Raw genomic sequence first — 25581 nt, forward strand, 5'->3', positions numbered from 1 at the left:
CCCACAGAGCCCGTCCCAGGGTTGTCACGGACGGACGGACGGACGGACGGGGGGGATAAACATGGGTCGTCGCAAACACTTCTCTGTTTGCCAGGAGAGAAGATATGGCTCTTCCCTCTAGGAGAGAGAAGGCCCTGAAAAGCCATGTCCAAAGGCTTTTGTTGAGAACCATATGCACAGGGGTATGGATGCAAAGCTCATCAGTCAATGTCAAAAGGCTATGTTTACAGAAAACAGACAGAAATCTGGGATAACAATTGGAGGAACACAGGAGATCTGCCCCAGGTCAGGGTCTATGAATAATGGAAATCTCTTTCCCAGTATGAAGTGGTTGTCATCGCTTTTGAGGGAAGAACAAAGCATGCTTAGAAGAACTTACTTCTAGGCCTGATTGTACTGGAGAACCGCCCGATCCTGTTTAGGGCTGTACCTGCCTTCAGTATTGTTTCAAGCCTGAGCCAGGCGGGCAGGGCAGAGTTGCCAAGAGATAAGGAAACTTTTTTTCAGATAGAGTGAAGACTTTGGCACTGTCCAAGCTGAGCCAAGGGGTGCGGGCCTTTTTGCCCTTTCTCCGTGTCCCCTACGTCCGTGTCTGCTGCCCATACCAGCCGATATCTGTCTTAGGTTGTTTCTCCTTGTGAGAAAACTTACCTGTCATCAATAACCAACCATCACAGGGCCAAGCAGGGTAATGTGAGGAAGGCACAGGCTGCGTCCCTGCCAGGGGGACAGGTTTCATCTCCTCAGTAGCCTATTTTCCCAAGGCCTCCTTGATTATTTCCAGCCTTGGGGTCCTCTCTCCTGTTGGCAAGGCTACAATCCCTGAAACCAGGCAGGGCATTTCCCAACAGCAGTTTACTCTGAAGACAGCTCTGAGCTAAGAGTTTGTTTAATGTTACACTTTATAGCTTGAAATATGACTATTTCCTGAAAGCAAAACCAAGGTCTATGCCTTTATTCTGCAGGTCAGAAATCAAAATGTGGAACACATTACCTATAAAATTTAATATTACCATTGGAAGTAGGTTTTCAACTGATTTCTTCCCTAAATTACAGTGCCAACAACTGAAAAATAACACTAATGTTTTTTGTCTCTAGCTGATGAGATGGATCATCAGTGAAATCTATGCCGTGTGGAAGATATTCAATGGGGATGTTTTGAGCAACTATTTTAAAGGAAATACAGGGGAACTTCCTCTCCTTGTCTGGAAGCCCTGGGAACACATATATTCTCTGTGCAAGGCTGTGAAGGGTCACATGCCTTTGTTCAATGGCTATGGAAAGTATGTTGTGAAACTTTACTGGATGGTAAGTTCGTGTTCATGCACATTAAAATTCATTGGTCTTTAATGTTGAAATGTATTTGTCTTACAGGCTGTTACCTAGACTAACACAAAATGATGCAGTTTATAAGGTTTTAAGGATATCAGCCAGGTAGCTACTGGGAGAAGGGTCCTGCCTATGTAATTTGGGATTGTTAAGAAACACAGTCATTTCTCCTGTGATACCAGTTCCTTGGCTTTAAACTGGTGCTTCCTGGACTGGGAAGAGTAGCCCTGAGCTGCCTCTCCCTCGGACACAGGTGGGCCGTGCAGGCAGGGGGATGCACAGGGCTCTCTCCCTTCCTCTTTCCTCTGTGGTGTGATATCAAGGTCAACAGCAGGAGGACGTGCTTGAGTGTAGTCCACTCCTTGTCTCTGGGCATTTGCTTCAGCTGAGGGACCTGATCCCAAACATTTTGTCCCAAACTTGAGATTTGTTTTCATGTGAACGAACTGTATAGCAACACAGAAAGTTTTACCTCTGCCTAAAAAGAAGCAAATGGGATAGTAAGACGTACAAATAGAGAATTAAAACCCCCTCAATCAATATGGCAATATGGACTCATACCACATTTAGCAACGCTTGGTGATATTAGACACCTTGGGTTTTCCATGGCAAGATGCTCTTTCTAAAGACCCAGAGTCACAGGCCAGACCATCCATGCAATTTGCACACCCTCTTGTTCAAAAATTATTAGGAATTTCAAGACAGTGATAGCAGTACTTTTAAACCAAACACGAGGTCCTTCCGAGCGTGGGGCCTTGTGTGAAGGTCATGTACCCGTGAAACTGGTCCTAGTCACTAAGAATGTTCTTGACCATTTGAAGGAGTGAGAAAAGTATGAAAAGTTAACCATTCCATTCTGTATGTCTAAGAACATGACGTTTTTTCCTTAATGAGCCCAAGCCATCTATCTTCCTGGAATACAGTATGTTAAAAGTCCAGTGCTTAGGAATTAATAGCATCATTACAGTGGGAAGGTAAAGGTAGAGAAAGTAACCTTGGCCTCTGCTATCCACAATAGGATTTTGGGGTTGTTTTTGATATTCACAGCAAGACAATAGACCTTGAAAGTCAAAATGTTATTAGAAGAGAAAATAGCTTCTTAAATTCCTTTATCTTCTTTATTCATCAATGAGGGTGCAGGTTAGGCAGACTGGATTCAGAGGTTTAAATGTGTGCAGAGGAGTGAGAAGGAGGGCATGGAACTGAGAAAGTAGAACACCAGTAGGCAGAGTTGAGGGATGATAGAAAAAAGTAAACGTGGGACAGTGAGGGGGTCAGTGGTCTGGGTGTTTGGCCCTCACTTCTGCACATTCACGTGAACCTGAATTGAGATGGAGTTCAATGTTATTAAGAATTTGAAAACAGCATCAGCAGAACATGAAAACAACCCTATTAGTTTCAATATCTTATTTTCTTTCACCCCCTGCTTCCTTACATCTTTCCTTCTTTTCAAATTTCCTTCCAGACAGGGTCAACATTTATTAATATTACATTCTACCTTGCAAAGAAAATATGATTTATTTCTCTTTAACTATACTAACTCCTCACAAGCCCAAATATACTTAGATTCAGGCCAAAAATTTTAAAAGGTATTTAGTCCAATTTGGAAATCTCAAATTTACCTAATCATTCAGCCTACCTTTTTTTGGAGTTGTTGGGTTTTTTTTAATTGAACTTACTGGGGTGGCATTTGTTAACAAAATCACATAGGTTTCAGGTGTATACTTCTGTATCATCCATATACTGTATTTTATATTCATCACCCCAAGTCAAGTCTCCTTCCGTCACCTATCTCTTTAGTCCTTGAGGGAAGAGGGCCAGGCGTGTGGCAGTCAGTCAGAAAGACTGAACCTCACGTGCAATGGCTTCTGTTTCTTCGTTGCTCTCACATAAGGAATGGCTCGTGGGGATGCTGCGAGACTACTGAGCAGTGAGATACATCTGGTTCCATGGGAATTCTTTTGGTAGGCAGCTTGCTGGCGCTCGCTGCTGAAGTGCGTGGTCGTACTTCACCGACATTGAGAGTGCTTTGCTGGCCCTCAACATTACTAGATCCATTGTTGGGCCACAAGAGGCCTTCAGGGGCCCTCAAACACAGGGGCAAAGGGTCCGTATTCCTCAATAAGAGACAGAAAACATGCCATGGACAGAAACAAGTGAAGATAAAATGTGGTTGCTTTGTAAACAAACCTAGTGAAGATCCTGACAAATAGTTGGTTTTTGACACTATTTGCTTCCTTCCTTCTTTCATTTATGCTTTCCTTCCTTCTCTCTTTCCCACTGCCACCTCTGACTATAGAAGCCAAAGGATCAGGTCATGTCTCCTCCTGGCCCTTGGCAGAGCCAGGGAAAAGCACAGGATTAGCTAACCAGGTGCTCACCCACCCAGCAGTGGTTCTTGAGTGAGGGTGTGGAAATGGAGCAGCTATACGGCGACTGTTGGCTATGTTCTGCGTGAAGGTTTCTGCATGTGGCCTTGCTAGGGTCCTTGTGCCCAAACTTTAATGCTCAGTTCTCCAGGATCCCATCCAGGTGACAGGGCAGAGTCAACACCTATGTGCATATCAGCTGTAGGAAAGAATTAGAGTACAAGCTTTCTGACAAGAAAAACTATATTGTTATTTTTATTCTTTTTGTGTCTTTTCAGACATACACAATTTAATTTTTTACTTTTTTCTCTTCCAATTCTAAGTCAGTATTTAATGTCTATCTTTTGCTTTTCACTGCAAAAATTTAAGAAACACGTTCATAAAAATAGGCTTTGTTTCCTTCTACTGCTTCATCCCTTCAGTATATTACACTGGAGACACATCCTTTGCCCCACATCGATTCTCCTTTCCCTGTCACATCTTGTTCCTCTAGAGTCTCCTCCTCGCTGTTTCTTTTTCCTTCAATTTATTGATGCTTTTTTACCTTTTTTTCTGATTGGACATGGATTTTCCCTCTCCTCTTGTCTCCCTTTCCTCTGGCCCCATGAAGCAATTACCTTACTTGTTACAGGCAACCCGGCCTCTCAGAGCTTCTCTACATGACATTCGAAGTTCAGATTTTCACACCAGTTTTTCCCCATAAAAGTTTCCCCTTATTTCCAGACAAGATTCTAATTAAATGGCATTCAGCCAGACAAGAATGTAGTGAGTAGCATAAAGAACAGCATTGTAAAACGGAGCCGTTCTCTTTCTTCTTTCACCTGCATGATAATACCTCCACTGGGAAGCGGCTGGTCTTGTCAGGTGCTTTCCAATGTCAGTATTCCTTTGGCTCCTTCAAAGAAACAAAGAAGTTATTACTTTCCACTTGAAATATGCATGGTTCTTGGCAGCCTTTCTCTGATTGTCCCAGTGCTATCATTTGTCTCTGAATAAACACAGAAAACACATACTTTGGGACCAATAATTTTCTCTAATTGTTATCAAATTATTGATATTAAAAAAAGCATTAGATTTTGTTTCTGATGAAACCTGGTACTTTTCAAGGACAATATTATTGTAGAATTCAGAGTTTATATTTTTAATTGATTTTAGAGAAAGGAGAGATGAGGAACAGAGAGAGAGAGAGAGAGAGAAAGAGAGAGAGAGAGAGAGGTTTGTTGTCCAACTTATTTATGTACTCATTGGTTGATTCTTGTATGTGCCGTGACCAGGATCAAACCTGCAACTTTGGCATATCAGGACAACATTCTAACCAACTGAGCTACCCAGCCTGAATCCAGAGTTTCTTAACATGTGGGAGCTGAAAGGCTTAGGGGCCTCCAATGCCCACCCCAGACTCCTGAGTCAGTCTCTGGGCAGAGCCTGCAGTCAGCATTTGAAACAAACTCCAACCCAATGACATTTTTGTTGTTCTTTAAACTGTATAAAAAGATATGTACCGCAGCAAATTTTTAAAACATTCAATTACTTTTTCCAAAATGTAAATGTTTTATTCTTATTTTATTATTATTAACATTTTACATGCCCTCAGTAAAACAAACTGAAATACTCTTAAAATATTTAAAGTAGAACAATGAAAGTTCTGTGAGTCTACCTAGATAGTCACAGTAAATGATTTGTGTGTATTTTCCCAGACATTTTTCTTATAAACATATGCACACCTTATATATAAATAATTTCAATAAGATCATATAGTAGTTGTTATTCCATAAAGTATTTTTTCCTATCCATGGACATTTTTTATGCCTGTTTATCTACCTTATACTCCATTGTTTGAATGTAGGAATGACTACATATATTTTGCTGATTTAATATTGACAGACATTTAGGTTATGGACTAATGTTTTACTAATACATATAATGCTATAGTATTGCACCTTTGTGTATATATTTTTGCCGATATGCATGACTATTTTTTCTAGGATTTCTACGTGCATAATTAATTTTTCTGTCAAAATATATGTAAATTATTTTTCTGTTGTTTGTTAGTTAATTTTGCTCATTAGATTCCATATGTGAGTGAAATTATATGTACTTGTTTTTCTCTGTATATGCAAATTCTTAATGTTGATCAATATATTTAGTCTTTTACGTTGATTTTTGTGTAATTTATATTTGATAAAATTAAGATTTAAGTCTATTTTATTATTTACTCTGATACATATGTTTTTCTTTGTATTTGATTCCCTTTTCCTGTCCTCCCATGAGTCTCTAGAAAATTTCATAGGATTCCATTCTGATTTATTATCTATTAGGAAAGAAAAAGACATATGCGTATAACCATTAAATTAGGCAATGTCAATTTAGAGTTACTAGTGTAATACAAAGAAAACATTTTTTACTCTATTGCTCCTATCTAAATAGGGAAAATATACTGTTCCTTGATGCTTCAGTTCAAATACCACCTTCTTGTGAAGACATTAACACAGTTAGTTACCCTTTCTTTTCTGGCCCTACATCAGTTTGAACATAATGTATTTATATTGTTTTATATTGTTTGCATGTATTTCTTACCTCACTAAACTATAAGATTCAGTGATATAGGCTCTGTGTTATGTCAGTCTTTGGATTTACAATGCTTGTATCACTGCTGAAAATATTTATTGGGTAAAAGAATTAATTCATAATAAACTTCATATATAAAACCAAAGTTAAAAAACTTTTAGTTTACAATCATTAATGTTACCATGTATCAACCTTTTATTTATGAATTAATATGCATATAGGTGAGTATATGATGTTCTTAAATAAAATATTAATTACCATTATATTTAAGAATTAGATATTTAATTATGAGTGGGAGTAACATAATCTTGGAAGCATGAGATCATTGAGCTTATCAGAATGTATAATATTACTAAAGTTATATTTGGAGAATTTTCATTGTAACTAAATTAAATTATTTAATTATGCCCAAACTCATTCATGGTAAAATAATGCTTTGGTTCTGCTGTTTCAAACAGTTTAATTTACTGCTTTACATAGGAGGGGGCATCCAAGAATGGGCTTACGTGACCTCTAAATGAAGGCAGATGCTTATCTCCATCCTTATTTGGATGTGCTGTAATTACATTAAATAAAATAATAAGCTAGTAGTCTAGCCGCAGTAGTATTGAAGACAAGGATGTTAGTATTTAGACATAAGAAATTAAGATAAAATTATAAACCACAAAATTACAAGAATAAATAATAATGTCAGAAGTATACCGGGTGGGGCAAAAGTAGTTACAGTTATTTGTATGGAAAATAATACAATGATTCATAAGAAATAATACAAGATAAACTCAGTTGTTTCACATATTCACAATTGTAAACCTACTTTTGCCCCCTCCCCCGCCACATATACTAGTGTATGAGTGAAAACCATATAAATCATTGATGGAGTGTTCTTCTTGTTTCATTTTTAGGGTTGTTGGAGGAAGATAACCATTGATGACTTTCTGCCTTTTGACGAAGATAACAAGCTATTGCTTCCAGCTACAACTTGTGAATTTGAACTCTGGCCAATGCTTCTGTCTAAAGCCATCATTAAGCTGGCAAATGTCGAGTATGTAGAATGGGGAATCGTTACTCACTGGTATAAGAACAAAAAGGCAAACCACAGCAAAAACAACTATATCACGTCTATCTTCCATACCTTTATTTTTTAAAACAATTTTAAAAAAACTTCTTTCCAAACAATATAAGTTTTCTTATATAAAGTGAATGTGCCAAAGCTACAAATTTGAAGTATTGGGTTAGCCAGCAATCAAATAAAATTCCCTCTAATGAAAGTTCTCAAAAAACTATTCTATATTCAATGCTCTCTGACGGTAACTGGAAATTCAATCACAGAAAATAATATTTCATCTTAATGGGAAAAAAGAGTTCTTTTGTAGGGGAAAATATTGGTTCACCTAAACATTGAATGATATGTACTGGAATCCAGTTAAAGGTTTAGGTTCTGTATATGCAACAATAATTTGCCAATCTTGAAAACCCTAAACTGTGCTGAAGGATACCAATGTGCTTCTCATGCTTTTGGTAACACAGGTCCCTTTTAATACATTCATGATGAAAATTATTCCTATTTTGTCAATGTTCTTATGAAGTGTGCTTGTGTCATATGCCTGTGTGACTTGTGCACCCACATAGATGAGGCACTACTGCTCTGTTTATTCTCTTAGATTCCACCTGCAGAGGCCTGTGGTCATCCCTCCTCGGCCCTGGCAATGCAGAAAGGCTTAGATGCTTGAGCTGGCAATGCACGGCAGCTCTGGGTCCCTGCTTGGTGGGAGAATGCTCATCCGCAGCGCACCAGCTTGACTTTGACACCCTCCCTCACCTCCCAGTATGCCATAGCCTCTCAGAATCCTACAGAACACACACATGCTTTACCGGATCACGTCTGCCAGCCGCTCAAAACACTGTCCCGTCCCCTTCTCTGAACAGTGGTGTCATTCAGAAGCTAGGTCTGCTTGTTGTGGGTTTTCTTTAGCTCGGCTTCCTTTTTCTCTCCCAAGGCTACACAACCAAACAACCACTCTTCCTGCCATCCTATTCATCTCCCTTTTGCTTACTAACCTTCAATTTTCTATGGGAAATTTGTTTCACCCAACTTGCAGTCTGTAATTTCAGTCGTCTTTTAAAAAAACTCATCCCAGAGCTTTTTAGGTAGCTGAGCACTACTATTCACACTGGTGACAACTATGCTTGTTTATTCTGAAAAAAAAAAAAAAAATGCTCCTAGTTGTCAAACCTCACTTGAAGTTCTGAGAATTAGAGTTGCAAGGCCAGTGAAGCATTAAAAGCATGATCAGGATAACCGTAGCTGCATTTTTTTTCCTACACATTGAAGAATTGTAATTAATCCAAATGCAAAACACTAAAATGAGGAGAGCAATGTTTGGTCAATTACAGTGTCATTTGACTTTATGCTATGGTAGCAAATCCATTCTTTCATACAGGATAGAACAGATGTTTCTGGTTTCTCTGAAATTACCTAATAATTTAATTAAGAATGCCTGATGCCTATCTTGACATGTCATGTATGAAACTGATAATACACAGCTTCATAGGCATCTTAGAATAATTACTGAAATCAGAAACATAAAGGACACTGTTTTAGTTTTAAAAGAACAACATGATAATCCATGGAATATATAAAATATAGATTACCATGTATATTTAAAAATCTATAGCAATATATTAATTTATATATTTTTAAAATAAAGCTTATAAGCATGTTCTGTAAATAGACATGACATTTTATTATTAGAACTACTTTAACAAGTCATATGACTGCTGGAATAATATTTTCTTATACTGTAACATATAACCAGTATACCCCTACATTTATTATTATATCACTATTTATTAGACATTCCTACTTCTTATATACCTTTTTGTGTTTTAAAATTGTATTAACTGTACCGTTGTGCATTTGCATTTTTAGCATCCATATAGCAGAGAGGAGAGAGCTGGGAGAATTCACAGTTATTCACGCTCTTACAGGATGGTTACCAGAAGTCATTTCTCTCCGGTAGGTTTGACTGACCATTCAGTTTCTTATATATATTTTTTCTTCCCATGTAAAGTTTCTTTAACCAAAACATTTTTAGTTTTTAAGAAAATTTCAAGAAATTTTACATTTTACAAAAATATTTGGGAGAATAACATGTTATATAAAATCCCTGGAGAATTTCAGGATAAATCATGTGTTCTTTTATATAGTGTAAATGTAATCCTGAAATGTCCGAAATCAGCTAGGTATATGTCATTACAAATGAGGAAACTGAAGGTGAGAATGGTCAAATTCCCCAAACTTGCCCGCAATGTATCTGGAGGAGACAAATTTGACTCTAAGTCTTTCTGGGCCCACAGCCCACCATGTTTCTTTCTCTCATAGGCGTCTAGCTACATAGAGATTCATTATCTATGTCCAAAGAGAGAGGGCTCATTTAAGGCTTACCTAAATTTTCACAAATACTTTTATTTCACACATAAAAGATATGGACACACAATTTGATCATGCTGTTATTTACACTGGAAATTAATCAAGTTGAAGTGCAGAGAAAAGAATATATAAATAAATATGAACATACCAATTCAGATGTTAATTTTTATAAGAGGGCCAAAGCTACACTATAGTTACTAACTTGAATTATCATTGATCTTTGATTGATGTTGGGAAGCTACCTGTCCCCAGGGCCCAGGTTAGAGGAGATTGAAGACAGGCTCTGGTAACTTGGATTCTACATCTAAAGCATCTTTTTAGCAGGATAAACTAGCTGGTACTTTGTTCAAATATAAATATTTTCGGGAGAAAAATGGAAGAGTAGAAACCCTCCCAGAAGAACCTCTTTCCTGAAGGAGAGCTGGTTTTGTGCTTTTATCTTAGGAAAGGTTCAGGTGCACACTTTTATGTCTTCTAATGGGAAATCCTTTTCTGAGACCTAGGAGAGGTGAATATAAACAGATATAATATGGACAGTGTTAGTGGAGAAAAGTAGAGAGACAATGAGATTTAAAAATATGGACTTTTCTAAATTTCTGTATTCAATGTTGAGGGAATGCTTACAATTTTGCCTTTATTTTCTCTGCACAGTAGTCAATAAACATACCAGAGACATGAAATCATCAGAAATCTCTCAGAAATAGATCAGAATAATTTATAACTATAAAATTAGCTCATTAAAATTCATGAATTGTTTCATGCTAGAATCATACATAAAAACTGGCATTGATATATTTTCATAATTTTAAGGAGATCACTTTAATAATTAATAAAAATGTATAGGGTTTTAGATGTTTAATTTGCATGAGTTTATGGTTGTTTATGAATTATCTATGCAAATTATATGAGGAGGAAAAGCTTGAGCTTTGGATTCAGAACTATGTAGCTAGATTTACATTCTTACATTTCCAATTTCAAACTATGTGAATTTTGTAAGTAATGAACTTCCCTGGGCCCCAATTTCTTCTTATGTAAAATGGGGATACATTAACCCATCCTATATGGTGTCCTGAAGATAAAGTGAATAGGCGAGAGTGTCAGAAAAAATGGCAGTGTATGGTAGAGACATTATTAGTGAAAGTTTCTTTCCTTCTCTACTGACTTCCACTGGTTATTTATTATTATCTAGGAGTATATATGATAGTTAAAAATCAACTTTGGAAACAAAACAAAAAAAGTCTAAAGAAGAATAAGTGAGGAATGACCTAGACATCAAACTTTTCAACTTACTTCAAAATACAATGAAAAAGTAAAGAAGTATACACTATCTTTGAGATATATTATAATTTATAGAATTTTTTCTTATATTCTGCCACATTATTCATATAATTTTAACTTAATATTATACTACAAAACTACAAAATTAATTCACTGTGTATATATGTGGCTTTAAATGAAAAGAATGTCATGAAGCAATACATAAATGATTGTCAAGAAATGTTTAAGTTGAAATATGGGCACAATCACCATGTGCCAATGGTGCAGGCTGGGATAAGGGGTAGCTTCGCAGAGAAAGTTCTAACTTGGTCTGAACCTTTATTGTTGGCTGCATTTGATGTGAAGGACAGAAAGGAAAAGACTATTGAAAGCAGGGGAATAATATGATTAAAGCCATGGTATATTCAAGAATGGGATGTTCCTATTACTAAGAAGGATTAAGGTGTGCAGAGTAAGTGTCTGAGGGCCTTGGGCCAGTTGTGGTCATGGTTTTGCAGAGGTCCAGAGAATTCGGGTATTAGAGTTCAAAATCTGTGTTGACTTCTGATTTTCCAATTTTTTTCCATGGGAAAATCAGTAAGGGTGAGAAAATGTTATGTGGCATTTCCAACAAATGACTTAATTCTCTTCTAATTTCCCATCGGAGTAGCAACATGAGACACTGCTCTATTGGCAGTTGTTGAGTTTGCGTTTTATGTTTTCTTACAATTAGGACAGTTATACCATTTTTAAAAAACTTATAACTCTCCTCTCCATGCAAAATAGAAACACACCTGAATGACATGCGTGAGTGTATATTAGAAGTCAAATTCCAAGTGAAGAGACACATGACTTTTTCTCAGCGAACTTCTCTGGTCGTGGTGCAGTGCATTTGTGAAGAGAGCACTCCATGCCCAATATTTAAGTCTAACTGTCCAAGAAGTTATTTGGTCAGATCCTGTGGTATTTGAATATTTCTCTTTCATAGCATAGCATTTTTTTTATATTGTAGATGAAAAGAAAAACAAAACATGGGTTTTGGACTCAGCTGTGCTTGCATCCTGATTATATGATTTGCTAGTTGTATGAGAGCATAAAAATGTACAACCTCCTAAACCTCAATTAGGTTGTAATACCTATGTTGCAGAGCTTTTTGTGGGATTAAATGCAAAAATGAAATATACTGAATGCCCACTATCTACCTGCCAGGCACTGGGGATCCAAGGATGAGCATGTGGCAGCTCAGGCAGTCATGCAAATCACAGAGTCATAAGGAAACCAGTTCACCTTCCTTTTATCCTCAGAGAAAAGCATAACAAGTGAATTTATTATTTTTTTCCTGCATCTCCGTTAGTACCGTCCTAGGTCAACTCACCGTCACTGCTCACATGCATTAGTAATGTACTAGCTTCATGACTGGTCCTCCTGCGTCTAACTCTCCCTCCTCTAGTTACTTCTCTACAAGGCATTCAAAATAATTTTCTAAAACATAAAGCAAATAATATCATTTGCCTTGCTTAAATCCTTTCCATTACACTTGAAGTTTTTAAATCTTTCTCCTCTTCTTTAGGGATCTGTACCATCTGACTTTTGAATGATCTGCAGCCTTATCCTTGACTGCACCTCTGTGTTGGCAACTACTCACTGGCCACCTACACCTTCATTCTGTTTCCCAAATATACTAAACTCATTGTCCTTTAGGGTCCTTACATGAGATTGTTTTTTTTTAAAGGCCTCAAATGATCTTCCATCAGATATCCACTTGACTGGGTACGTCATAACAGTTAGCTTTCACTGAGCTTAAATAGCAACTCCTCAGACAGGCCTTCTTAGCCATTCAATGTCAATTATTCTTTCTGCAAGATATGTCATAACCCATCATCTACTATTTCATTTCCACTGTGGAAGTTATCACTGTCTGTTATTCTTTCTCTCTCTCTGTCTCCCTCTCTCTCTGTGTCTCATACCCATCCACTGGGATGGGATGGGAAGTTGCATGAGAGTAGGGACCCTTTTTGTCTTGCTCAGTATGGTGCCATCTGTGCTTTACAACAATAACACTGAATGAATGGCATACAGTATGTTCTCAATAAATGTGCATTGACTGAGTAATTTAAAAAGTATTTTTGGAGGCTGTAAGAAGTGTGTAGAGTCTTTCATTTTTTATTTGAAGCCTATTTATTCTTTTTTAAAAATTTTATTTTATTTTTTTATTGTTCAAATACATTTGTCTCCATTTTCCCACCACCACTTTCCCCTGCCCCTCTTCCTCCCACCCTCAATCCTTTCCCGCTTTGGCTTTGTCCATGGGTCCTTTATACATGTTCCTTGACTTGACCCTTCCCTTCCCTTCCCTGCCTCCACCCCCTCCTTCCCTCTTGACTCTGTTGGTTTCTTTTTTCTTTCAATGTTGCTGGTTATATTTTCCTTGCTTGTTTGTTTTGTTGATTAGGTTCCGCTTATAGGTGAAACCATATGGTATTTGTCTTTTGCCCTCTGGCTTATTTCCCTTAGCACAATGCTCTCCAGTTCCATCCATGCTGTTGCGAAGGGTAGTAGCTCTTTCTTTCTTTCTGCTGCATAATATTCCATTGTGTAAATAAATGTACCATAGTTTTTTGATCCACTCATTTACTGATGGGCACTTAGGTTGCTTCCAGCACTTGGCTATTGGAAATTGTGCTGCTATGAACATTGGGGTGCATAGGTTCTTTTGAATTGGTGCTTTGGGATTCTTAGGGTATAATCCCAGCAGTGGATTCACTGGGTCAAATGACAGTTCCATTTTTGGCTTTTTGAGGAAATTCCAAACTGTTTTCCACAGTGGCTGCACCAGTCTGCCTTCCCACCAACAGTGTACTAGGGTTTCACAGGAGAATTTTACAAAATATAAGGAAGAACTAACCTCTGTCCTTCTCAGATTATTTGAAAAAATCCAAGAAGAGGGAAGACTCCCAAACTCTTTTTATGACGCCAGCATCATCCTAATCCCAAAACCAGATAAAGACACAATAAAGAAAGAAACTACAGGCCAATTTCGCTGATAAACATAGACGCTAAAATCCTCAGCAAAATATTAGCAAACCACATCCACCAATACATTAAAGGGATTGTCCACCATGATCAAGTGGGATTCATCCCAGGGATGCAAGAATGGTTCAATAATTGCAAATCAATAAATGTAAAGATTCTCTGGGAACTCAGAGGAAGAACATATGGCTTAATTCATCCACATTTTATCACATTTTACATCCACATATATTTGTTCGATGTATTGATAAATGTGAATATTGAAATATTTACATTTCCTTTATCCACTCATTTACCAATGGACACTTAGGTTGTTTCCATGTCTTAGCTATTGTAAAGTATGGTGCAATAAACATGAGAGTGCATATATCTTTTTAAATTAGTGTCTTAATTTCTTTCAGTTAAATACCCAGAAATAAAATTACTAAATCAACCCTGACCAGCGTGGCTCAGTTGGTGGGCCATCGTCCTGCAAAATGAAAGGTGTCTGTTCAATTCCCAGCCAGGGCACAGGCCTAGGTTTTGATTTCGGTTCCTGATTAAGGCAGGACTGATGTTCCTCTCTCACATTGACCTTTTTCTCTCTCCCTTCGCCTCTCTCTAAAAAATAAATTAAATTTAAAAAATAATATTTTAAAAAATTGCTTAGTCATGTACTAGTTTTATTTTTTAATTTTTTGTGGGAATTCCATGCTCTTTTCCATATTGGCTGTACCAATTTATAATTGCTCTAACAGTCCATAAGCATTCCATTTTATGTACAACCTCATCAACACTTGCTATTTTTTGGTTTTTTGATAATAACTATTCTAACAGGTGTGAGATGATATCTCACTGTGGTTTTGATTTGCATTTCCTTGATGAATAGTAATGTTGAGCACCTTTTCATATCCCTTTGGTCATCTGTATGTCTTCTTTGGAAAAATGTCTATTCAGATCCTTTTCCATTATTAATTGAATTGTTTGGAGTTCTTTTGTTGTTGAGTTGCATGTGTTCTTTATATAATGTGAATATTAACCCCATATGAGGGATATGATGAACAAATATTTCCTCCCATCTCTGTTTGTTTTTTTAATGGTTTCCTTTGCTGTGCAGAAGCTTTTTAGTTTCACGTAGTTTCCCTTGTTTATTTTTGCTTTTGCTGCCTATGCTTTTGGTGTCAAATCCAAAACCTCAATGCTATGACAAATTCAAAGAGCTCACCACCTATGTTTTCTCTAGGGTTTTTATAGTTTCTGACCTTATGTTCAAGTCTTTAATACAATTTGAGTTGATTTCTATGCATGGTGTAAGATAATGACCTGGTTTCATCCTTTTTTATGATTTTGTTCAGTTTTTCCATCACCATTGACTGAAGAGACTATCCTTTCCACATTGTATAGTCTTAGCTTTTTTTTGTCAAGAATTAATTGACTCTATATGTGTGAGCTTATTTCTGGGTACTCTATTTTGAGCCATTGATCTATGTGTCTGTTTTTATGCCAATACCATGCTGCTTTGATTACTATAGCTTTGTAATATAGCTTAGAATCAGGATGCATAATGCCTCCAGGTTGCTCTTTTTTCTTAAGGTTGCTTTTTCTATTCGGGGTCTTTGTGGTACTATGAGATTTTTTTTCCATTTTTGTCTAAAGTGCCATTGGAATTTTTTAGAGATTGCATTAAATCTGTACATGGCTTTGAGTAGTTTAGACATTTTAATAATATTATTCCAACCCATGAACACAGAATCTCTCTCCATTTATTTGTGTCTTTTTAGTTTTCAAAGTGTAAATCTTTCACATCCTTGGTTAAATTTATTTCTATGTATTTTATTCTTTTTGATGCAATTGTAAATGGGATTATTTTTTAAATTTCTCTTCCTGAGAGTTTGTTATTAGGGTATAGAAACAATAGATTTTTGTATATTGATTTTGTATTTTGCATTTTTGTTAAATCATTTTATTAGTTTTAACAGTTTTTTAATGTCATTAAGGTTTTCTATGTATAATACCAGTATCACAACATCTCTATGTGGTGAAAATTATTCTTCTTCCATTCCAATCTGGGTGCCTTTTAGTTCTCCTTCTTGACTAATTGCTCTGGCTAGGACTTTTATTCAATAATGAATACTTGTTTAATAAAAGCAGTAATAGTGGGCATCCTTGTCTTGTTATTTATCTTAGAGGAAAAGCTTTCAGCTTTTCAGCATTGAATAGGATGCTAGCTGTGGGTTTATCTTATATGGCTCTTATGTTTGGATAGATTCTCTCTAAACCCATGTTGTTCAGAGTATTTATCATAAATGGATGATGTATGGCAAATGGAGTGCATGAAGACAGTGCCTGCCCTCAGGGTCTTTGTATGTGGCTTTAATTAGAAGCCTGCCCCTCAGGCCAATGCTTTAAGATAAGCAAAGAAGACCCTTCCCCGAAGTCTGCGGACTCTGCACTGGGCCAGGGCGGCTGAGTCTGGGCCAGATCTTCAGGAACCATTTTTGTGTTTACTACGGCTCCATGGGTCTTTTTGGAGGCAGTCCCTGTGGGTTTTCAAAGCTAGATATTTGGGGGCATTTCTCAGGGGAAGGTCTTAAGAGTCAGGATGCCAGATGTGAGTTTCAAACCCTTTCCTCCTCAGGGGGAAGCTCAGGGTGCTGAGCATCCTTCAGTTGTGGGTCATCATGCTGGGTTTATGGCGAGATTATGTCTCAGTCTTTCTCACTGGCAGCAATGTAGGTTTTTTCTTATTTACCAGATGTGTAGGAGTAACTCAGCTAGTTTTTGGTTGTTTTTTTTTCCCCAGAGGCAATTGTTCTATATATACCTGTAGATTCAATGTGCTCATGGGAACTGATGAATTCAGGGTCCTCCTATGTCTCCATCTTGAGCCAGAACCCCTTGTTTGGTCTCTTTCTTTCAGCAAAGCCCAGCACGCCATGGGCACCCAGTCAAAGCTTCTTGAATAGATGAGTGCATCACGGTGTTTTTAACTAATATTTGATGTAACTATTGACAGCTTGTAAAATAGTAGCTGATTTTTTTTTCTCTCAGTAATTTCTTGATGTGTAGTTTAAAGCTTAATTTGAAAATTAACATTGATGTGTTTTATCAAAGCCCAGGATATAAGGATGAACTTTGGGAGCTATTGAAAGAAATATTGCCAGAATTTAAGCTGTCGGATGAGTCCATCTCTGAGAGCAAAATAACAGAGGTAGATACCAAATTAAAAGAACCAGGGAAAGAAGTGAAAGATGGAAAAGAAGTTAAAGATGGCAAAGAAGTGAAAGATGGCAAAGAAGTGAAAGATGGCAAAGAATACAGACGGGAAGGTTCCATTGTAACACTGAAATCACTTGATAAAAGTGAAAAACTTCCAAAAGGTTAGCCATTTTATATCACACCATTATGCACTATGGGTCCTGTATATACAAGTAAATGCTTTACAATCATCATTGAATTTAATAGTGCTTTATTACTAGTATCATGTATTGTGTTGAGGAAATAATTAAGACCCTACCTTGCTAGGATTTCAGAACTTCTTATGGTATTTACTACATGTTAATTATTGTTTTACATTTTACTCTCTTTAAAAGTCAAAGGAAATGATACATTTTTATGATACTAAATTAATATAGTATTAATATAGGATGAGACATTAAGTTTTTAATTTTCATCAAACACATCTTTCTTATATATTTGCTATACATAGTGTGAAAAGAACAAAAACAGCAAAGGACAGAAGTGGTCCTGTTTATTTTTTGTAGGAAATGTGAAATGGACGTAAATTAGATAATGATTTATTGATTATTTATTGTAAAGTGAAAGTTCAAATTTAAGAAGAAAAAATTCTAGTTTTCTTTACAAGTATAGGATCATTTCTCTTCTTAAGGTGGGAAATGTACTGAGTAATTTTTTTATTTTGTATTTTCTGAAATATTTTCATATAGTTATGCAAATAAACTATTGTTTGCATAGTAAAGTAGAATTAAATATTCTAGAAAATATTCAGCTTTTTGTGTACTTTGATAGTATTTATTAGGATTTTTCAAATATTTATGATTTAGAAAATATTGATATTTTGTCCAATTATTCCTTAATAAGATCTTACCTACAGCACAGTGCATAGATATTATTATCCTAAATGTTCTTCAAAAAATACCAAAATCAAGTGTGTGAGCAATATCTGCCTATCATAGTCCCTTTCTGAAATAACCTAATATGCGGTAGTATGAAAAATAGCAAAAAATGCCTGATAAAATTTGTTGTATCCAGGATATCCCCAATTAATTTGAACCTAGAAGTCCTTTCTCAACATTTCTCCATCCACCCAACCAGCCAGCCAGCCACCCATCCTTCCAATATGCTATTTACTGAGTATAATTCCAGTAAATGTTCCAGGAATTAGTGATAACTTGTTGAACAAAATCAAATGTGTAAGTTACCTCCTAAATCTTATTGTCTAGTGATAGAGACTAATATTAATTTTAAAAATCATAATCATCTATTACAAAATAAGTCTGAAATGGAAATAAAGGAAACTGTGGGAATTCATATGGAGGGCCTAATCTGGAGCATCAGGAAGGATTCCTAAAGGAATTTTGAGCTGTGCTTGCAAAGGTGAGAGGAATATCTAGAAGAAGATGAGGGACTGTGGAGGGAATAGCATTTTAAAGAGAAGGAATAGTAGATATACTGTGAAAAGAAAGCTATGAGGCAGTAGGAAGAATGGAAGACCTAGAAGAAGATATTTAGCTGGAGAAAAGGATGTGAGGAATAAAGGATGGTTTAAGAAAACCTAGAGAAATAGGAGAACGATCATATAAAATCTTGTAAGTCAAGAGTATTGATTTTTATCATAAGAAAAATTGACAGCTAATGAACTTAGACTAAATCATGCATGATCTAAATCACATTTTCAAAAGAATATTCTGATTCTTTGAAAAGAAAGGACCTTAGTGTGGGGGTGGGGAGCTTGGGGGTCAGTGACATGAGCATATATAGGAAAAAACAGTTTGGAGAGAATTGTACCAGCGCATGTTGGAGACAGCGGCAGCTGGAAAATGGAATAGGGTAGTGACTGTGGAGTCACAGAGAGGAGAATGATTCGAGAGATATTTAAAAAGTAAAAAATGTAGTACCTTCAACAGAGCTTGGGAATGCTGAAAACAAAAAAAAAAAGGCTTTATAAGGAAAGATCATAAAACAATTTTGAACACATTGAATATGAAGTGCCTTTGGAGAAAATGTCAGGAGTTTCAGGCTGGTGATATATGTTTTGGAATCCTTGACAAATGAATGCTCAATTAAACTATGGGTGATCCCAAGGAGAGAGCAAAGAGCGAGAAGACCGGGCTGCTGGAGATGGAGCCTTAAAGATGCTAAACATCTGAGAGCCAGGCACAAAATTATGATCTGTCAATGGAGGCTCAAGGATGGCCAGAGAAGCAAGACCAGCAGAGCACGTTGCTAGTGCAGTCAAAAGAAGGGAGTTTTAGGGATCAGAGAGATAGTCTGTGTCAAATACTGAGAGTTGTAATATGGTGGGAACTCAGATTTCTCTGTTAAATATTGTGATGTGAAGGCCATTGGGCACTGGTAAATGAAGGGAGTCAAAGGCATACTGGGGAGTGTTAAGAAGTAAGTGGAAAGTAAAATAATGTACAAACAAATTATCACTAGACAATAAGATATAGAAGTCTGTGAACAGGAGAGCTACAAAGTGGAAGCCGACAGGGAATATGTGGGCCCACACAGGATCCTTATGTTTTAATCTATTGAGGGAGAACTGAGTGTTTTTAAGTGATGATTGAGAGGTTCCAGCTGAGATTACAGCAAGACTGTATGTCTCCCGAGAGGGCAGGAAGAGGAGGATCCAGAGAGCCCACCCATGTGGAGAGGTTGGACCAACCTGGGGGACAAGGGCCCCTCCATTCGACCAGATGGGCCTGTGCCATGGGTGAGGATTGATACGCATGTTGGTGGGTAAATGGGCTTCATAGAGAGAAGCTGCGTGTTTCAGTCCAAAGGTTGCTTCTATTTTCTCTCTTGATAAGCAGTCTACCGATGAGCTGAGAGTGAAGTGGAGGTGGAAGATGAGGTTCTCGTGGAGACTTAAATTAGATGTTTGCAGGAATAGGGAAAGGTTATCTCCAGCAGGGTTCAGCTGCCAGCTCACAGCGGTGTTGGCTAGGTGGGCGGGATGAAATGACAGAGGGCAGCACATTTACGTAGGGCATGGACAAAAACAGATTTTGGTAAACACTGTTTCTTATTATCCAATTTCTGTGTGAAAGAGTGTATTTTTTTCTATGTATAATTTTTATTATAAATTATGTTATTTTTATATTATGAATTCTGAATAGGAGTTTGAAGGCTTTTAAAGTCTTATTTTAAAATCACACATAAAATTATATATTTCTACCTAAAACTCATTTTGTTGAGTGAAATCAAATATTTATAGAAAACCCACAAAATAAAATTTGATAGCCTGTATTTATACTTTAGTTTCTTAGTTACATGTCTTCTCCTACACTTAAAGTTAATGATTAACTTCACTTTTGTATCTAACATAGGTGTTAAATATGCTATAAAAGCTAAGATATGAGACCAGTTTACATTATAGGCTCAGGAACATTACGGGTTGTTAATGTTTTTATTTATGCAAATTGGAAAAAACAACTTGATTACAAATTCAACAGATGACAATAGAATAAAAAGACAGAAATGGGAATTTTTGTTTCAGAACTGAATTGTTTTCATTAACGAATAAAAATATCTTGGATTTTTAAAATTTTCATTCTTTATACTACTTTTATCTCTTTAATTTAAAAAATTTTTTTCAATTACAGTTTACATTCAGTATTATTCTGTATTAGTTTCAGATGTACAGCAACGTGGTTAGAAGATTATATACTTTTCAGAGTGGTCCCCCATGCTTCAAGCACCCCCGGACCCCACACATAGTTATTACAGTATCGTTGACTATATTCCCCATGCTATAATCTACGTCTTCATGACCATTTTGTATCCACCAATTTGTACTTCTTAATCCCTTCACCTTTTTCACCCAGCTCCCCAACCTCCCTCCCCTCTGACAATTGTCAGCATCTGTTTCTATTTTGTTTGTGTGTTTACTTTGTTCTTTATGTTCCACATATAATTGAAATCATACGTTATTTGCGTTTTTCTGTCTTGACTTTTTTAACTTAGTACAACACCCTTTAGGTCCATCCATGCTTTCACAAAAGGTAAGATTTCATTTTTTATGGCTGAGTAATAGGCCATTGTGTATAGGTACCACAGCTTTTTTTTTTTTAGTTGAAAGAGAACATGTTTCATAGAAATTTAAATATGAATGCAAATTCAAAGGGTGCATATGGTTCTTTGTATGGGCTTTGATTAAACAAGTCATGTTGGCAAAAGGATGTTGCTTTGGCATCCAGTTTCCACCAGGAGATATTCTGGAGACAGCAAGCTATGGTTCCTTGAGGTGGAGGCCCCAAATAAGAAAAATCTGAAAGGACTTTAGGACTCAACTTTAATGCTTTGCTGTTCTTTGATCCTTGTTTTTAAAGTGATAAAATTAGCCTGACACTATAATTTTATGTACATAAATCTTAGTCAAATGATCATCTAATTTAACATGAAATTTTGTGTAGTCAAAAATAAATAATGCTGCAAATTTTTCACAATACACATTGGTTTTCAAAATTTTGTCTTGCTTTATTTTACTGTTTCTAATTAGAGGTAGGGAGTGTTTTGGTGAATTTGTGGCTATTGTTTACATTTAAATAACACTATGATTGTGGCCTTTTTTCAATACAATGACTGAATAAGAAATATAGTTTGAGCTTTCAAAGTTAAAATATTTATTGCATTTCTTAATATGTTAGAGAAAGCAGATGCAAAAGACATCGGGAAGAAGAGGAGTAAAGATGGAGAAAAGGAAAAGGAAAAATTCAAATGGTCATTTCATGGTTCAAGACCCTCCTCAGATGTCCAATACTCTCAGCAGTCTCTGTCAGACTGTAAGCACCCCTGGAATAATAAGTATTTCAGCTCTATCCTAAAATGTTGGAACTCTGTGCAGCATAGAAATAGATCTCCTGCTTAGGCATATGTAAATAAGCTTGCTTAAGGCTACCCATAATAGTTAGGCCCTTGCATGGGCATGGATATTGGGGCAAGGTCCTCCATGTGAGACCAAAGCCAAGGTGGTCCAAGTTCTTACAGTACAGCAGTCATAGGAGAAGAGTTCATATGAAGGGAGACATATACTAAGAAATATAGATTATATATTAGTATATTATAAAACATATTATTGAACATAAATAAAATGTAAGTTATATATTCTATAGAATATACATATCTAAGTTATACAAATTATAGAAATATAAGTATGTTTATATAAGTATATATAGATACAAAATATATAATATATTAGTATATGTCCTCTGTATAAATAAATTATAAATATAACATATATACTATTTTTAAGTTTATATAATGCATATTGTATACATCATTTTTTAAACACTTTATATTCCTAACATTGGGTCATCCATCTTGGCGCTTTCAGAATGCAGGCTAAAATTCTCAGTTCGCTATTCATTACATGGTTGGAAACACATTCATTAGCCTCCAGCACTATGCTCTATCCAGTTTTTTTTCCATTTTTGTCTTCTTTCTTAATGTACTCATATGTTTTTGTGAGGACATGTTAACAATTATGGTTTTTTATTTTTACAGAAACACGTCTGGTGGTTTGTGAGAGAAAGGGGTCACTAGTCATATTTTTTATTCTGTATTAAAAATTGTTCTCTTATATTAATGCCTTAAGCAATCTTTTTTGAGAGGAGGTGACATAACATTCCTAAAGTTACCGATAATTCATCATCATTGTGAAAATGACTAAACCTTTCTCTGAGTTTTTTTCTTTGAGAAAATAAAAGAAACCATGCCTTTTTTCTACCAAACTGGTAGTTAGGGTCAGTCTGAAGATACAGAATATGCTCTAAAATTTGGGCTGTGGGGTAAAACTGCCTGGGTTCAGATCTATGCTCCATTAAAGACATACAACGTCTAATTTTTTAATGTAAAAATATGTTTTTATAACTTTGTTATTTTTTACAATTAATCCATTCTAGAGAGATTCTGGTTCATGCCTAATTTATATTTGTGGTTCTGAAGATACTGTTCTTCAGTAAACATATCTAATACAGTTATATATAAGTGCTTGAATTTGAAAAGGAATAAAGAAACTTTGTAATTAAAAATAAAGACAAGGAAAGAAAATAGATTCTATTATTTTAGCCAGGGTCTTTAAGGAACAAAAGGACACCCAAATAAATATAGAAATACCAGGGATGTTAAGGAACATGTAAATAAATAAGTGATTCTTAGAAGCCAATTCTACCAGCATCAAACAGTCTAAACTAAGTCACTTATGTTTTCCTTTTCTGTGAAAGGATTCATTTATTTATGTTTTCTTTATTCTTGAAATGACATAAGAACTCCAGATTAATTTAAGCTAAAAATAAAGATTTGTATCTATGAAAGCTAAGAATTGTCACAATGTTAAAATCATTCCTTTGAACATAATTATTAGTAGACCATTTGAAGTTACATTGACTCATGACTATGTGATGGTATCTCTAAGTGGATGTAATATTTTCACAGTAAAATAAAAGGATTTTTAAGCAATTAAATCATACTATTATCAAGGTAAAATTAATGAGATATTTTATAACATGAATACACATTTAAGATTTAACATTTGTTAAATACATTTAGAATATGTACCTTTTATTTTACCAGCAAAGATAAGGAATTTAATTCTAATTCTTTAACCTTAATTCTGTTTTAATATTCATTAAGGAATGACCTACTGGCAGACCCATTTTGGCTAAAATTTTCATGACACAATATGTGTGTTTTTGCAGTTTCCTCAGTAATACAGCCCCTTCACATGGTTGTATATGCTACATTTACACCTCTCTATCTGTTTGAAAAGAAGATCTTTTCATTAGAGAAGATGGTAAGTACTCAAGACCAGGAAGTACAGTAACATTTATCATGTGTATGTGCATGTGTGTGTGTGAGTACTCCTTGTGATAAAGGGTATACCAGAGTTTAATGAAAATTCTGTTACTGAATTTTAGTCTCCTTTTTAAAATTAAGCACTTGGACACAGGGGCTTGAAGCACCAAAATTATCTTAAATGATTGCAGTGATTCCATCTTTTCAAAATGTGTCACATGTTTTTATCTATTCCTTCCATTATAAGCAAAATAAAAAGATATAAATTATATATTTTAGTAAAAATCATGTAAGTCATTTCTAAATAATTATAAATCTATTTTTGTAAATAGATTGAACATGTTTTCTTAACTTATGACTTAAATGAATTCACATCCAGAACTGGTAAACCACAGCTATTGCCACCTTGTGTCTTAAAATAATGCACACAAATGTTAACTGCCTTTTCCTTATAAAGCTGACAACTTATAGGAACTTTAGAAAATATATACAAAGAGAATGAAGTTAAAAAAACGTTTATAGTATAAACACCTAGACATAAGCAATGCTAACATTTTAGTACATATTCTTTGATTTTTTCATCTATTCATATACTCTGTGTGTACATATGTATACTTTTTTTTGCACCGTATAATTAAATTTTATGTTCTGTTTGGAAACTAGTTTTTTCACTTGACACTGTATCATTAACATTTTCCATGGTGTCAAATATTTGACAACATAATATTTAGTAGTTGCATGGGATGTTTTGGTTTCTCATATTTTTAAATTTTATGTTATGTTCTTGGACATAAAAATTATTTTTCTCCTTCGCTTGCAAAGGGTAAAGATCACCAGATTACTTTTCTACTTACTTAGACAAACACCCTACTGCATTTGGGGCTTATTGAATCCTAACCCTTTGGAAAACTTTTAGACATTTAGCACTTGGTTTCTAAAATTCCACATGTTCTGAAATCACTACATTAAAGTATAAGATTAAATAGTGCAATTGTATACATCAACCCATAGTATCCACAGGGCATTGGTTCCAGGATTCTCCACAGATAACAAAATCCCAAGAATGCTTAAGCCCTTTAAGTAAAAGAATATAGTATTTGCATATAATCTATGCACATCCTCCTGTATATTTTAAATCCTCTCTAGATTATTCATAACACCTAGCCCTGTATAAATGCTATATAAATAGTTGTCATACTGTATTGTTTAGGAAATGATGACAAGGGAAAAAAAAGTTCTTACATGCTCAGTACAGCCACAGACATGGTAGGTAGGCTTAACTATATAGTACATGCTAGCAACTATGTAGATTTTTTTTTTCCTGATATTTCAATGCCAGGTAGGTTGAATCTGTTGAGGCAGAACCCACAGATATGGAGAGCCAACTGTAATTATATCTTTGTCCTCCTCCTCCTTCTTTTATTTTAGATAAAAACTACCCCTACCTGCAAAAATCTGCCATGTAACAGGGATAATACTGTCAAACGAATATTTTAATTCCAAGTTAATTATCTTTAACATGGATAAATCTAAGTGTGCTCCTCAGGCCTCCCTCCAACTTGAGTCTCTTGTGAAGATTTG

At 35.6% G+C, this 25581-nt stretch overlaps 1 protein-coding gene across 1 annotated transcript in view; it reads left to right on the plus strand.

Annotated features, from left to right (window-relative positions):
- The window catches only part of ADGB (androglobin), a 129576-nt gene that overhangs the window by 25867 nt on the left and 78128 nt on the right, over positions 1-25581 (plus strand). The window contains exons 5-10 of the mRNA XM_054570081.1: positions 1099-1308; positions 7169-7308; positions 9196-9282; positions 17077-17342; positions 21855-21989; positions 23904-23998. Of these exons, the coding sequence (XP_054426056.1) occupies positions 1099-1308; positions 7169-7308; positions 9196-9282; positions 17077-17342; positions 21855-21989; positions 23904-23998 (933 nt within the window). The remainder of the gene's footprint in view (positions 1-1098; positions 1309-7168; positions 7309-9195; positions 9283-17076; positions 17343-21854; positions 21990-23903; positions 23999-25581) is intronic.

This window comes from Pteronotus mesoamericanus, unplaced genomic scaffold (genome assembly GCF_021234165.1).
Source record: "Pteronotus mesoamericanus isolate MK-2021 breed Mesoamerican mustached bat unplaced genomic scaffold, CSHL_Meso_final contig_20, whole genome shotgun sequence".
Lineage (NCBI taxonomy): Eukaryota > Metazoa > Chordata > Mammalia > Chiroptera > Mormoopidae > Pteronotus > Pteronotus mesoamericanus.